This window comes from Haemaphysalis longicornis, unplaced genomic scaffold (assembly GCF_048455015.1).
Source record: "Haemaphysalis longicornis isolate Haplotype H1 unplaced genomic scaffold, Haemaphysalis longicornis Haplotype H1 scaffold_12, whole genome shotgun sequence".
NCBI classification, from domain to species: Eukaryota; Metazoa; Arthropoda; class Arachnida; order Ixodida; family Ixodidae; genus Haemaphysalis; species Haemaphysalis longicornis.
Window position 1 is genome coordinate 86,828,320 of NW_027526225.1, and position 14,101 is coordinate 86,842,420.

The following is a 14,101-nucleotide window of genomic DNA, read 5'->3' on the forward strand; positions in this document are numbered from 1 at the left end:
CCCGTCGTCTGTTTCGCTCAGCATTGGCCTCGAGGACATACCGTGGCGCCACCTACGAGTGACGTCACTCGTAGGACGCCGAATCGTGTTGTCGTCTGCTACAACACATTTCCCGTGCGTATGCGGAAGTGTGTTTTTTTGTTGTGGCCACCGTGTCGCCCGCTCCTTGTGGATTTGATGCAAATTACCAAAAAAGTTGTTTGTAAACCAAATAATTCGGGCAAGCAATCAGCGACTCGCTTGTTCCCGGCGACACCGCCGCGTTTAGGTAGTTGCTACCATCGCGACCCACAGCTCGTACATACGCAGCCAGCTAACGTCAAGGACGATGCAACTGACGCCGAGAAAAGTACGCTGTAAATTCAGTATGAAATACTTTTGACGGGACATGTGTGTGCAAGCAAACACCTTGTAACAGCGATTAAAACGCGTCGCTCACTTATGATCTCACCGCGCGAACAGCTCGTATTGCCTGGTAAATGAATGACGCGAGAACGGTGATCAGATTGCTTCGCCGCACATGCTTAAAAGTATTGTTATGGTCTGCAGTTTGGCTTAATCAGTGCCTATTTCCCCTACGATGTTTTTATAGTCATGCCCGGATTTGATTAACGATCACTGCCGTAGCCTGTACTCTGCACGGCTGATGCTTACTTTTCGCGACTTGTCCGCAATGCATGAACGGTATGAACGCGAGTTTTTAACGCCCTCGAGCGGGTTCGGACAAGGCTATATTTAGTTTTCATTATGTGCTCGGCGTGGTAATTTATAATTGCAGCGTGTTTTGTATGTTTACAGTAAGCCGGCATTTCTCAAGCATCAATTTCGAAACTCACGACTGCTCACAGAAGGCGAGGCTGCGTACGAGGCGAAACACGGTGCACGTCGTTAATGATTTCAGGTAATGGGGATATTTAGAATAGGATAACCGAGCGTTGGGGGCCCCCAAGAAGTTAAAGGAACCCAAACGCAACACGCGCGTGCGCGACGGGAGGACCTTCGCCAACAGCTCGCAGCCGGCTTCGGATGCACGTAATCGGATGTTGGAAACTTTAGGCTTGGCGTCGCAGCATATATTTCATCGCCGTTAGAGTTGCGAGTGACAGTCCCTAACAGAACGTTTCACCGCGCTGGGAACTCTGCAAGCGCGGTGATTTCCGTTGAAGCGATCGACGATCAAGCATGGCCATCCTTCGGCTGCTCGCCGCACCGTGCGCGAACGGGCCGGCGCTGCCGGGACCGACCTACGCGGCCGGTCGGCGTAAATCGCGGCAGATATTTGAGCATCGCTTTGAAAACCACAGCTTATGACACTACGATATCGGAATTTTTCATCAAACTAACATCCACTTTCACCAATCTGGAACTTCTTTTCCACGACTTGTGTGATTTTAAAAAGCGGCGACAAGTTGTTGCTGCCGTGACCTGCGTCGGTTTGAGCTGCACCGTCGGCTGTGCGGGCAGCCAGGGCGGGTGCGTGTGCTTCTGCGAGCAGTTAACGCTTCACGATTTCCTGCTTTATACATTTCTTGCAAAAAAGGGAAATCTAGAAACTTCACTCGGCGATCGTCGTACTCCACATTCTTGATCGGGGTAACAAGCCGCTGCTTACGCTTCGGTCGCATGCGTAATACACCACCACGCTCGTGGTGTTTGCGGATAATCTACCACAGTTGATACGGTTATACAGACACCATTAGGTCGAACTGCGCTTGACGCACTAAGAATTAACTTCAAACGAAGGAAATTAACACGAAAATACTTTTAGAACACGCTTTCTAAGCGAAGTGTCACGCGCTGCAAGCCAACTACGCAGCAAGATAGGAACGGTGATCCTACAAGTGACGTCAAAACGATCGCAGCGCCGGCCTCTCCAGTGGTGGGCCTCGTGGCCAATACCCCAGGTGGCACCATCGTTCCAAGATCAGCTCGCACTGGCTCGCACGTCCAAATCGGCGGCCGTTTTCTCATAGGGGAAAAACGTTTTTATTTTCCGAATAAACAGGTAAGTAACGTCGTTATTCGTGGTTCCAAACAAAAAAAACACAAAATGCGGCCTTCGTGAGAAGTTTCAGCGAAAACCAAACAGCGGTTAGGTTAGGAAAAAAAATTAATGTGTTTTGATTATCGTCGTAAATTAATGTGTTTTAATTATCGTCGTAACACCTTGTACATAAAAGTTGGCTATAGGTAAAACGAATCAGGAAAAAAAAATCAGAGCCCTTCCACCCTGCGAAGACAGAACTCTAGCGAAGCTGGCGCTCTGCTGGGATTTGCTATGTTGGAGTGTAGCTATACTGTGGGCTTGCTATGTTGACTTACAAGAACTATGGCGCGATCTCTGCGCCACAGATAAGGGACAAACACTATTCATGGGTAGAGACAACGAAGTCTCTAGTGCACTGCACAAGTAGCCGCCGAAGAGCGCGTGGAACTCCGCAGAGTCAGGGGGGAGAGAGATGCCGAGCGTGGCGAGGAGTACGCTCGACTCGGGAAAGACGCGGCGTGGTGGAGAGGAGTACAAAGTGGGGCGGCAACTATACAGTGATACTCACTCCGAAAATATCCATGCTTCACTGTGCAACGCACAATGTGAAAAAGTCAGCTTAGAAGAACCGAGCTTTCACCGGTTTTCTGAAAGTCGGCTTTAGCTTTAAACACGAATGCATTGCTGAGAAGTCGTTTTCTAGGGGCAATATGAGCCGTCTTCTAGCAAGATATAGAGGCCCGAGGACATTTTTTGTGATTTTTTTTTTCCGTACGCTGAAAATCGTTGATCTACGTTCGGTCTGTCGCCGGGTGCGACTTGCTGAATCCTAGCCACAGACAGATCCGCTTTAAAAGCAGGGATAAGGAGCGGCGTGATGCCGTCGGATTCCTGACTCTGCAGTGTAGGCAAGTCTCAGCAAGAAAGCCCAACGGTTGCTTGCATACAGGACCATGAGTCCACCAGTGAATATCGGGAGGACGGCCTGGGCGATGTCCTTCGGCCCCCATGTGCTGGGATTGGCCTAGTTGGAGTCCTGGACATGTCGCTCCCACAACGGATGCAGGGCAGTAGGGGACGCTCGAACAAGTCCCTTCAGGGGTAGAAATCGATGTTGCTCGAGCAGCAGGCGTCAGTGCAACGCCCAGGCGAGTCCTCCGGAACGTGACTTCCTCTTGGCTCAATAAGCCGCCAGGAAACTCAGACCCACACGAAGGGAGAAGGGTTAGGGAGCCTGGAACTTCCTCCGCGGTTTCTAGGAGGGGCATCCGAGCACCCAAGGCCATATGTAAAGCGCCGAAGAAACTCTTCTTAACAGCGAATTTGTTGTTGCTAGCCGTAATGTTGGCGGTGCGCGACGTCATAAAAAAAAACGGGCCATAGTTACTCCCGCAGTTTACCACAGCCATTAGCGCGCGTTTTATGGGGAGCGCCCGGCGTCGTTCAGGCTTGCGCGCGGAGCTCGTAAACAATACAAAGAAAACAGTTCACGTGCGCCCGCGCCTCAAGGGGGGAGCACAAGACAACTCGCGCTACAGAGAGAGAGAGAGAGAGAGAGAGAGAGAGAGAGAGAGAGAGAGAGAGAGAGAGAGAGAGAGAGAGAGAGAGAGAGAGAGAGAGAGAGAGAGAGAGAGAGAGAGAAACTTTAATCACAGTTGAAGTGAGCATATTTGTGGTCGGGGTCTTCAGTCCAAGACTCCGTTGGTACGACCGGCTGTCTTCGCCCTTTCCGCTAGCAAAAGCTGCGTTTCAGGAGAAGAGCTGGCCAGCGTACTCTCCCACTGCTCGCGTGAGGGGTTGGGGATGGGGGGAAGGTCTGGGTTCCGTTGACATTCCCAGACAATATGGTACAGCGTGCCTGGTGCTTGGCAGTGAGTACATAGGGGGTCGTAAAGAGTAGGGTGGATGGCGTGTAGTCGTGTTGGGTGGGGGTAGGTATTAGTCTGTAGTTGTCTCAGGATGACTTCCTGTTCTTTCGTGGCCTGATCGGTGACTGGGGGATAGAGTTGTCTCGCTAGTCGATAGTGTTGGGTGATGTCGGCGTATGTGAGGAGCGGTTGCCAGGTTCACTCTGACTCTTCTTGCGGTGCCCGGTGGGCGAGTTCTCGGGCCAGGACGTGTGCCGTCTGGTTGCCGCGAAGAGCAGAGTGGGCCGGGGTCCAAATGATTGTGACCTGCTTCTGCGGTGGCCGTTGAAGCAGAACCCGAAGCGCTTGTCTTGAAACCCTACCTGCTTGGTATGCTCGGCAGGCGGCTTGGCTATCCGTAATAATTACGCTAGCCTTTGTCTGGGAGAGGGCAAGGGCGATAGCCGTCTCTTCAGCCTGCTGGGTGTTTGACGACCGAAGCGTCAGACTGGAAAGGAGGTCGGTTGTGGAGGTAACGGCCGCCGATCTTACCCCGTACCTCGCGTATTCCGCCGCGTCTGTATATACGACGTAGTCTTGTCCTCCGTACTGTTTTTCTAGCGCAGTTGCTCTTGCTAGGCGTCTTCCCTCATGATGTTGAGGGGCCATGTTCCGGGGTATTGGACGGACAAGAATTGTGGTCCTTAGTTCAGGCGGGATGTCCACTGCGTTTTCCGTGATGTGCGGCGCCGTGTAACCAAGCGTAGCTAGCGTTTCCCTACCCGTTGGGCTTGCTCCGAGTCTTACTTTCTGCGCCGTTAGGTGGGCCTCCATGAGCTCTTCGATGGTGTTGTGCAGTCCCAAAGCCGTGAGTCGTACCGTAGAGGTGCTTGGAGGAAGTGCCAGGGCTTGTTTATATGCCTTTCTAAGAAGGACGTCTAGCTTTTCGCGCTCCGATGTCCCCAAAACCGCATAAGGAGCCACGTAAACGATTCTGGATACGACGAAGGCCTGCACAAGACGGACCATGTCGTTTCCTTTTAGTCCATGGCTCCTGTTCGCCACCCTACGCAGCATCCGAATAATTTGAGCCGTGGTTTCTTGGAGCCTGTTGAGAAGCAGGGTGTTTTTGCAGTTTTCCTGGTATGTCATCCCTAATATCTTGATTGAGGGTTTCGGTTTGATGAGTATGCCATCGAGCCAAATTTTGATGTCTGAAACGTCCCTGCGGCATTTTTGTACTATTATAAGTTCCGACTTCTGCGGGGCACAAGTTAAACCACATCGGCTGGCGTAGGTGCGGACGACGTCCGCTGCCATTTGTAGGCTGTCTTGCATAACGCCTGGAGAGCCTTTGGCAATCCAGATCGTTATATCGTCCGCATACAGGGCATGCTTAATGTTGGGGATTTTCTTTAATTGTCGGGGAAGGCCTATCATGGCTATGTTGAAAAGTAGAGGCGATAGCACTGCCCCTTGTGGTGTACCGCGACTGCCACACTTTATGGGAGACGACTGGATGTCGCCAATCTTAATGATCGCAGTCCTATCAGACAGAAAATTCTTGATGAATTAGTACGTCTTTTCCCCGCAACCCAGGTTGCCAAGATTTGTGAGGATTGCTTCGTGCGTTACATTGTCGAACGCACCCTTCAAGTCTAAAGCCAGGATCGCTTTGGGTGTGGTGCGACTGGCTGCCTCAAATATGTCCTTCTTCAGCTGCAGCAGTACGTCCTGAGCTGAGAGGTGCGGGCGGAAACCGAACATCGAGTGAGGCATTTGGTCCGTCGTTTCAAGAAACCTTTGTACACGGTTAAGAACGACGTGTTCCATAAGCTTTCCGATGCACGAAGTGAGGGAGATGGGGCGAAGATTATCCGTGCAAGGTGTTTTGCCTGGTTTTGGAAGGAGACGAATCTCTGCTTCTTTCCAGGCCGGTGGCACCACCCCCTTCTCCCAACACTCGTTCATGTAGGTAGTCAAAGCCTCCACGGAGCCGTCATCCAGGTTTCTTAGGGCCTTGTTCGACACGCGGTCCATGCCAGGGGACGTGTTCCGGCGGATCTTCAGCAAAGCCGCCCTCACTTCAGCTGATGTTATTGGGCTATCGAGATCTGAATTGGGGCATCCCCCGTACTCTGGCAACTGCACCCTGGGTGTAGGCGGAAAATATCTTGCCTGTAGCTCCCGTAAGAGGTCTCCTTGCGTGCCAGGAAATTGGTGAATGATGGCTTGCATCGTCTTACTTGTTTCACTCCGACTTTTAGTACGGTCGATTAGGTAGCGCAGGATGTTCCACGTCTTGAATGTACTTAGTCTTCCTTGAAGAGCATCGCACATCTGAAGCCAGTTCTGCCTACAGAGCTCGGCCGCGTACGCTGACGCCTCTTTGTTGAGCAAAGATATTCGTTTGCGGAGTCTCTTGTTGTGCCTTTGCACCTTCCATCTGCGAAGAAGGCTGCACCTTGCCTCCCGTAAATGAAGCAGGTGTGGGTCGACCGCTGGAATGTCATCGGAGAGGCTGAGTTTCTTCGTGTAGTGCGTGATTTCTTCCACGAGCGTCTTCGCCCAGTGACTTATGTCTTCTATCTTTTCTTCTGTTTTACCTCTTCTATGGGAGCCTAGTGCTTGCCAATCAGTAAGTTTTGCTACCCCGATGACCCTACGGAACTGAGGCCCTGGGATTTTCGTCTGTAGATATATCATATGATCACTCCCGAGGTGTCCTCCGTATTGCTCCAGGTGGCATTTGGGGCGTGTGCAACGACCGTAAGGTCAGGGCTAGTATCCCGGGCTGTGCTCGTGCCGCCCAGTTCGCGAAGCCGGTTGCCACCAGTTCTTGCGCGTGCTGACACGTTCCACTTTCCGAGAAACGTAAAAGCCTGCGGATAAAGCGATCCGGGCCCGCCAGTCATGCATGGGGGAGATAGATGGATATGACGATGACTACTACTACCACAGTGAAAAGCGGCGACGGAACATGTAAAAGAGCAATTTTGAACCTAATGCAATGCGTGGTAGCGTGTCCTTCGGTGCTTACATAGAATGAAATCCTCCAGCTTCGCTATGGTCCAAGCCTTGCGCGACTTAGAGCAAGCTTAGACAATTTTTACAGCGGAGTTGTTACGGGCTAACTCCCACGTTTTCTGTTGTTTTGGTTTGCGTCTACAGGGCTACATAGAAAAGAAGAAGAAAGTAACTTTATTTCCACAAGGAACCACTAGTCCAGAGTTAGTCTACAGGGACATCTCTGCGGGTTTAGGCGGTGTCGTTTCCACTTCCACGCTGGAGTCGGTCAGCCTCCTTTCCCATGAAGTCTTTCAGCTCCCGGGTCGTTGCTGTCCGCGCGTGCCGTGGCTGACCGAACATGTTCTCCCAACGCCACTTGCGTGGGTTCTCTTCTCACGCTGTATGCACATCCCCTCCCTTCCGCCAACTGTTCACCTCCCGCGCTTATTGCCCCTAAAAAAAGTTTTTCTTGCAATTCATTTCTGTTTAAAAGTGAAGCCGACTTTAAGAAGATCAGCGTAAGCTTGGTCTCTGTAAGCTGGTTTTCCCACGCTGTATGTTGCGCTGTGAGGCCATAAAAATACGTTGATTGCCCGCGAAAGCTGCGGAAAGAAACCACCGACGACGATCGGGCCGCGGACACCAAGCGTAAGCGCGATGCCCGTGGGGACATCGAATACCGCGAGGCGGCAAGCGCAAGACGTCGGCGTGGCTACAAATTCTGCTGAACTCTTCTCCGGCGTGACGGCGAGGTTTGAGCTGGATATTGCGGACAACCGATTCGGTGTCGTTGCAGTGTATGATCGTTTGAAGTTTCCCGGGGACCTCAGTCGCGATGTCACGGTAATCCACAGACAGCTTCGCTGGTCATCCACCTTCAGAGTGGAATGGCGCTGAATTTTTTAAAGCCAAGCTTTACTACTTTCGTCCTTTCCCCAAGTTCACCTTTTGACCTCAGACACACACCCCGCGAGCAAGTGTTGCCACGATTACGGCGAACGCTGGAGGGTTTCTTTTTTTTTGTCAGCCTTGGCCAATCTCCTTAGGTGGGTATGCTTGGCTTGACAAAAGTGCGCCGGGGACGCAGGGTGGTCGCCGTGAGGCCCGCGCTCACGCGCGCGCGTTCGGCAATTTCTTGGTATTTTTAACAGCGGATACAAAAAATAACGATTTGCTAAACAGCTTCAGTGTTGAAAATCCCGTCTATCCGTCTGGGACGTTTCATGTGTTAGAGAAAACTTCCTCGAAGACAAATTCGGACGGTCGCGTAACGTGTGCGACAGATTGTAGTGTCGGTCCGACGTCACAACAGCGCAGTCAAAACCCTTCGACACGCTACGTGAAGCATTTCCCGACTATTCAGAATAAAAGAGAATCACAACAGCTACAACACAAAGACATTGTATAAAATATAAACTAAACATTGTATTTGCCTAATTTACAAATGTATATCTCCCTTTCCATTGTGCCTAGTTCCTGCGGAAGTTCTTACGATGCATTAACATTGCTACCTATTGCAATTTCTTCGTAATCTCGTGCTGGTATAGTCAATATCAACCACGTTGTAACCGCGTTTCTCAGTTCACTGTCGCCATTGTCGCCATTACACTGAACACCGCAGCAATGACGACAAACACCAAGCGATTACTCTAAAATGCTTCGCATTATTTGGATAACTTCCAACGACGTTTCTGCGTAATTTCTTATCTTATATTTCTACCTTTTCGCAGCGTAGCGTAACGTGCCCTAAATTTGTGTCGACAACTTCACCCACTTAGAAGCCCGCGAAACGACTGCCACTTAGAACGACGCGAAACACAGAAGCCATTGCCATGACGTCGCATACTGGTCATACTGTTGCGGCGAGAATTGCTGGTCTATAGATGGTATTCACTGAAAAGTTTAGCTGTCAATTTATTCGCTTGGCAACACTGGAAACGGCCACGGACATGGCCGAAGCGCCACGGACATGGTGAAACTTGTGCCACTGCGCCCGCACGGCGCAGAAAAAAATTCCTCCATCTTCCCGCGAGGGGAACCCTGGGGTGATGCAAGGCTTCAATTGCACGGGGTTCAATTCGCGTTTCCGTTGTGTCGGTTACCCAAATGTGGTTGAAGTGTAGTGAGCCTTAAATGATGCTCAATCACACGTAGATTTCCAATTATGTAAAGCACGTCATGTTAGTGTCCATTTCAACTCGTCGGAGCAGCAGGTAGAGCAGCAGTCGGAGCAGTAGCAGCGAGAGCGAGTGACTGAGCGACTGAGGAGCGCGCCGCAGATACCGCGGCTATATAGACGCTCCGCGAGAGAGAGTGATGAGAGAGAGACGCGCAGGCGCGCTGACGCACAGCTGGCATGGCGAGGAGAACGCGCTAACGCAGCTGGCCGGCGAGGGGAAAGGAGGAGGGTTGCGGACGCATGCACGCCGGATGGAAGGACAGGCCGAGTGTAAGAGATGCCTTGCATCTAAAAAAAAAACACCGGCGTGCGTCGTCTGCTCCGTTTCAACCCGATTCCCAACAGTGGTGTCAACAGAGATTATGTTATTCGCACTCACATTGAAGTCGAGGCATTACTTTGCGTTCGGTGGGGTAGAGCTTAGATAGAGAGAGAGAGAGAGAGAGAGAGAGAGAGAGAGAGAGAGAGAGAGAGAGAGAGAGAGAGAGAGAGAGAGAGAGAGAGAGAGATCTTTAATGAAGTCTGGCGATGTTAGCTGGGCTAAAATGCCTAACTTGCTACGTCAGTTGATGACGTGATGAAGATGATGGCGATGATGTTCAAGAAGTTGATGCGTACAGATACGGCGAGTTATTCACAGCGACTGGTCTAGACCTGTGTGTTGCAGGTACTCTATCAGAGCTTAGAACGTCCAACACAGATCATGTGCTTAGCACGGACAAATATCGCCATGCCGCGGAGCCCGTTGTAACCTCTGACGGCGCAATCACATGGTTGCCTGCATGTGTGCCTCGCCAGTGAGTACAAACTATAGACGCTCTACATTGGTGCATATATAAATTAAATATATCCCACGTATTAAATGCACGCTAAATGCGATTATTCCTCTTCGATGCACCTCGAATGTGCTACGTGTGCAGATAAACAGTCGCCTCCATGTTCACGTGACTGACAAACCTTGTTCGGTATTTTTCTTCCCGCTTCGTTTCAAAAGCCACCCGCGTGCCGAGCAGGTCCGCTCCGATGTGAGCCTACCGCTGTGTCCTCCCAAGGACCTCCCAGTGGACCTTCACTTCAAGGTCCTCGTGGGAAACAAGGACAGGTCAGTCGGAACGACCCGCGCAGTTTGATCTCTTGAGGCCTATTTCACGGATGTATATGGCCAATTGTCGTGGTCGAAACGGCAAAATAATTTTTCAATCGCTTCTTCAATAAACCCACTTCTTCACTGTCCTGCTTGTGGCCGTCTGTACTTACCCTCAATCGCGCTGTGTGATGTTTGCGCTATATAAACTGTTTATTCGTCGACGTTTCGACGACCGAAACGCTAGCACCTTTGTGTTCTTTATTAAAGGGCGTCAACAGCTCGCCTCACCTCTGTGAAGTTTGAAATCTTGCTCGAAGTTTGCTGTCATGCGTTAAAATCCATGGGAAGCTTCGACGGACCTCGCAACGCTGCGAGGCTTTGCTGATCATTGTCAGCTGTTGAAGGTAAACGTCCCGGTCGTCCGTGCGGATGTTCGTGATGACAACACGTCGACATTATCAAGCACGATTATGACACTATAACGGCATTTCAAAGGGGTCATGAATACAAAATGCAAGTTTTGTCCATTTAAAAGACTGATTTTTTCTAATTTCAATGATGTCAATTGTGTTGCAAACTTCGAACAAATAATCGAGATGTTGAAGAAAACAGGTGTAGCACTGATCAGTGGTGACACCCAACCACTTTCCAGTGACTTTTCTGTGAAGTCACAGAATCAATGTGTCGTGAACGTTTTTTTACACTCTTGTTACACAACAGGGTTGCACATTTGTGCCAACTTTCTTTTGCCTTTCATCGCGAATGTTTCCGTGCAATTTTTTTACTTTTATTGGTGTATTTGCTTTGTACCACTCCCCTCAGTAATGCCCAATGGTTCATGAGGGTATCTGAAAATAAATAAATAAATAAATAAATAAATAAATAAATAAATAAATAAATAAATAAATAAATAAATAAATAAATAAATAAATAAATAAATAAATAAATAAATAAATAAATAAATAAATAAATGTTGTATGTGCGATTGGCGGCCTCCGGCCGAAGCCATCGCGAAGAAACGTGAGTGGGCGATTGTAGTGAGTCTAGTTCTGTTTGATACCATTTGAATGATAGCGTGCAGTGAATACACTGATAACAGGCTTTTAGTGCTGGACCGTATTACGTCACTCATGCCCTCATTACATCACTGCAGCGCGAAATTTGAAAATTTTTCAGCATTCCTAGGGGTGTTTTTTATGTTTAAAAAATACCGGGCCATCTCCGCTAACACGAAACCTGGGGAGTGGCGAAGCATGCTGTATATAAGTGTATTCCTGGCGCCTAGGCGTTTCTGCCAACGAAGATGAAACCGTTGGGGAGTAGAGGTGTACAGCTTTGCTGTAAAAGTCTCGTGTCTTTGAAGCACGAAGCTCTCTTGCGCGAGGCGTAAACGAGTGCCCCGGTGTTTATAGTACCGTGACTACATGAGACGATGGTTACGACGCCGACATGAGACGCCGACAGCCCGAGCCCATAAGGGGAGAAGAGAATTTATTATAAAACCACATATCAGCTCGCAGCGACTAGTGGTAACAGCGCTGCCCGAAAAAACAGAAACAAAAATCTAATCAGTTTCTCTTAAAAAAAAAAAAAAAAAACTGGCGCACGTTAAACATCCCTATAGGTGGTCAAAATTAATCCGAAGCCCTCCACTACGGCGCGCCTCATCGCCTGCGTTGCGTCGGCGCGTTAAACCCTACAATCAATCAATCCCTAAAAAAAAAACGCTTTTCGTACCTGGAAATAGAGTGAAGTGAGCTACGAAAAGCTAATTCTTTCAAGTTGAACAACGTTGTATTTTGACCTATTGATTTGAGAGTTGTAACTACAAAGTTTGGTTTTGTTACTACAACGTGTGGCGTTTTCCCCACCGCTCGCTCCCTTGCGCTCTTGCAGCGGCGAGCACTTCCACGTATTCGAGCTGTCCAGGCAGCTGCCTCGCTTTGCCGCCTACCTGCTCTCCGAGGAGCCCCGAGGCAGCGACAGGCCGGCGGGCAGCGTCCGTTTCCGCGTCAACGACAGACCTCAAAGGGTATGGGAGCACGAATGAACGTTCTAGTAAGACACTCAGTTATAAACACTGTCTAATTAGTTTACCTGGTTAACGTCTAGATTAAGAGAACCATTTTTGATTGATTGAATGAACATTAAACCGTCGTTAGGTGCCCGATATTCTCCAAGCCGCGTGTGTGAATTACTGCATGCAGGTGGCTGCGTGGGTAAACCAGAACTTCCTGCTTCCGGAAGACTTGCACGCGCAAGATCAATTCCGGGTCAGCTTCGTCTCGCTACGAGAAGAACTCAAGCCTGTCACCATAGGTGTTCTGCCCAACGGCGAGGTACGGGAGGCAGCGAATGAATGAATGAATGAATGAATGAATGAATGAATGAATGAATGAATGAATGAATGAATGAATGAATGAATGAATGAATGAATGAATGAATTGCTGCCACGTTAAACCTTCGTGCCCGACTCGGATCCGTGAATGTGAGAGCGAAAGCATTCTGCTTTTTCCACATAATCATTTCATAGAATTCCCGTAGGAAAAAAACGAAGATGCGCCCAAATCTTCCCTAGGAGTGTGGGGGATGCTTTTCGCTGAAATGCAAAGTTTGATTCATTTTTTTTTCGCTGCAGAATTGCATGAAAAAAGAGTAGCAGACATAAAACTGCAGCCAACATACCTTCCTCCCAATGGACGCGACCAAAAATGTAGGAGTGGCAAGCAGATACGATGAAAAACAAGTTAGGTATTTATAACCCGCTATTTCAAGCCCAAAAGAAACTACCGAAATTCCCAAGCGTGGATTCTCAAATAGTGGTTGAGCATTCTTTTCAGGGGTTCATCTCTGCTTATTCACCTCTGCGTATACCTGGGCCTACACTCGAACGGCAATAGCTCAAGCAATGTATAACTCCGCCTGAGCGACGGACCCGGATGTCAACGGACGCGCGCGTTTTGAAAGGAGATTGCTATGAATGCGTGATATCGCCTGCCTTTTCTCACATAGTTTGTTTGTCGTCGCTGCAGTACTTAATAAGCATATTAAGTCCAAAAATTCATGGAAACGGCTCGTTACATGTTCAAATTATTCCCAGTAACGCACTACTTGCGCCGCGCAGAATAACATCCGGCTGCGGTGACGAGGCACAGCGGCAACTTCCGTTAAGATGATTGGTAAGATTGGTAAGATGACACGTCGTCACTCCGCTACAAAGGGGAAACCAATATCAATCATCATCCTCATCATCATCATCGTTGCCGTTCTTAAGTTGTGCCCGAGTGTAGGACCTTTTATTAAAGGGAATTTTGTCAATTGAAGGGCCTATACCAATAAAAAGTCCCCGGACATTTTGCCCAAGGACTTTGATCTTCTGATGATCCTCAGATAGATAATCCTCTGTTGGACGGACGGACAGAGTTCTGGAAGGAGTCGCATGCATACGAATTATTACGCATTTAAATCATGAAAATTAAATTAGTATAAGTAAGGCCATGTTATACCCTGTATACATTTTTTTTTCCTTTTTAAAATCCAGAATCCAGGGAAGCGTCACATGCTTCTGAACAGAAATTCGGATGATAGTAATGGTAGCGGTATATTCCGGTTGGTCATGGAAGCGAGAAAGACCGGATGACCATTTGGAGCACAGGAGCTGTTGATCTCGCCCAGCGCAGGTGAGCATCGAGACGGACTTGATGGAAGTGGCGGCTGACATGGTCCAGTCACTGTCCGCGCACCTTGAGCTGGGAGAACTCGAGTCCAGGGCCAGCTTCCCCAAGGAGTACGAGCACCTCCAGTCGCTCATGTCAAAGGTGAGACATGAGAAAGCACGCCATAGGGTGGCCTAGGCAGCGACGACACTGATGGTGATGATGATCTTGGGTGAAACTTGCAGTGGGGTGCATTGTCGACGTTGCGATCATTGTCGTCATCAACATCAGTCTTCATCAACAACTGGATGGCAACTGCTGAAGAGAGCTACAGGG

At 49.3% G+C, this 14,101-nt stretch overlaps 1 protein-coding gene across 1 annotated transcript in view; it reads left to right on the top strand.

Moving 5' to 3' along the window:
• LOC144162926 (BBSome complex member BBS2-like) overlaps positions 1 to 14,101 on the top strand; it is a 61,655-nt gene that overhangs the window by 38,286 nt on the left and 9,268 nt on the right. Inside the window, exons 12-15 of the mRNA XM_077693653.1 lie at positions 10,017 to 10,124; positions 12,006 to 12,141; positions 12,317 to 12,448; positions 13,790 to 13,927. Of these exons, the coding sequence (XP_077549779.1) occupies positions 10,017 to 10,124; positions 12,006 to 12,141; positions 12,317 to 12,448; positions 13,790 to 13,927 (514 nt within the window). The remainder of the gene's footprint in view (positions 1 to 10,016; positions 10,125 to 12,005; positions 12,142 to 12,316; positions 12,449 to 13,789; positions 13,928 to 14,101) is intronic.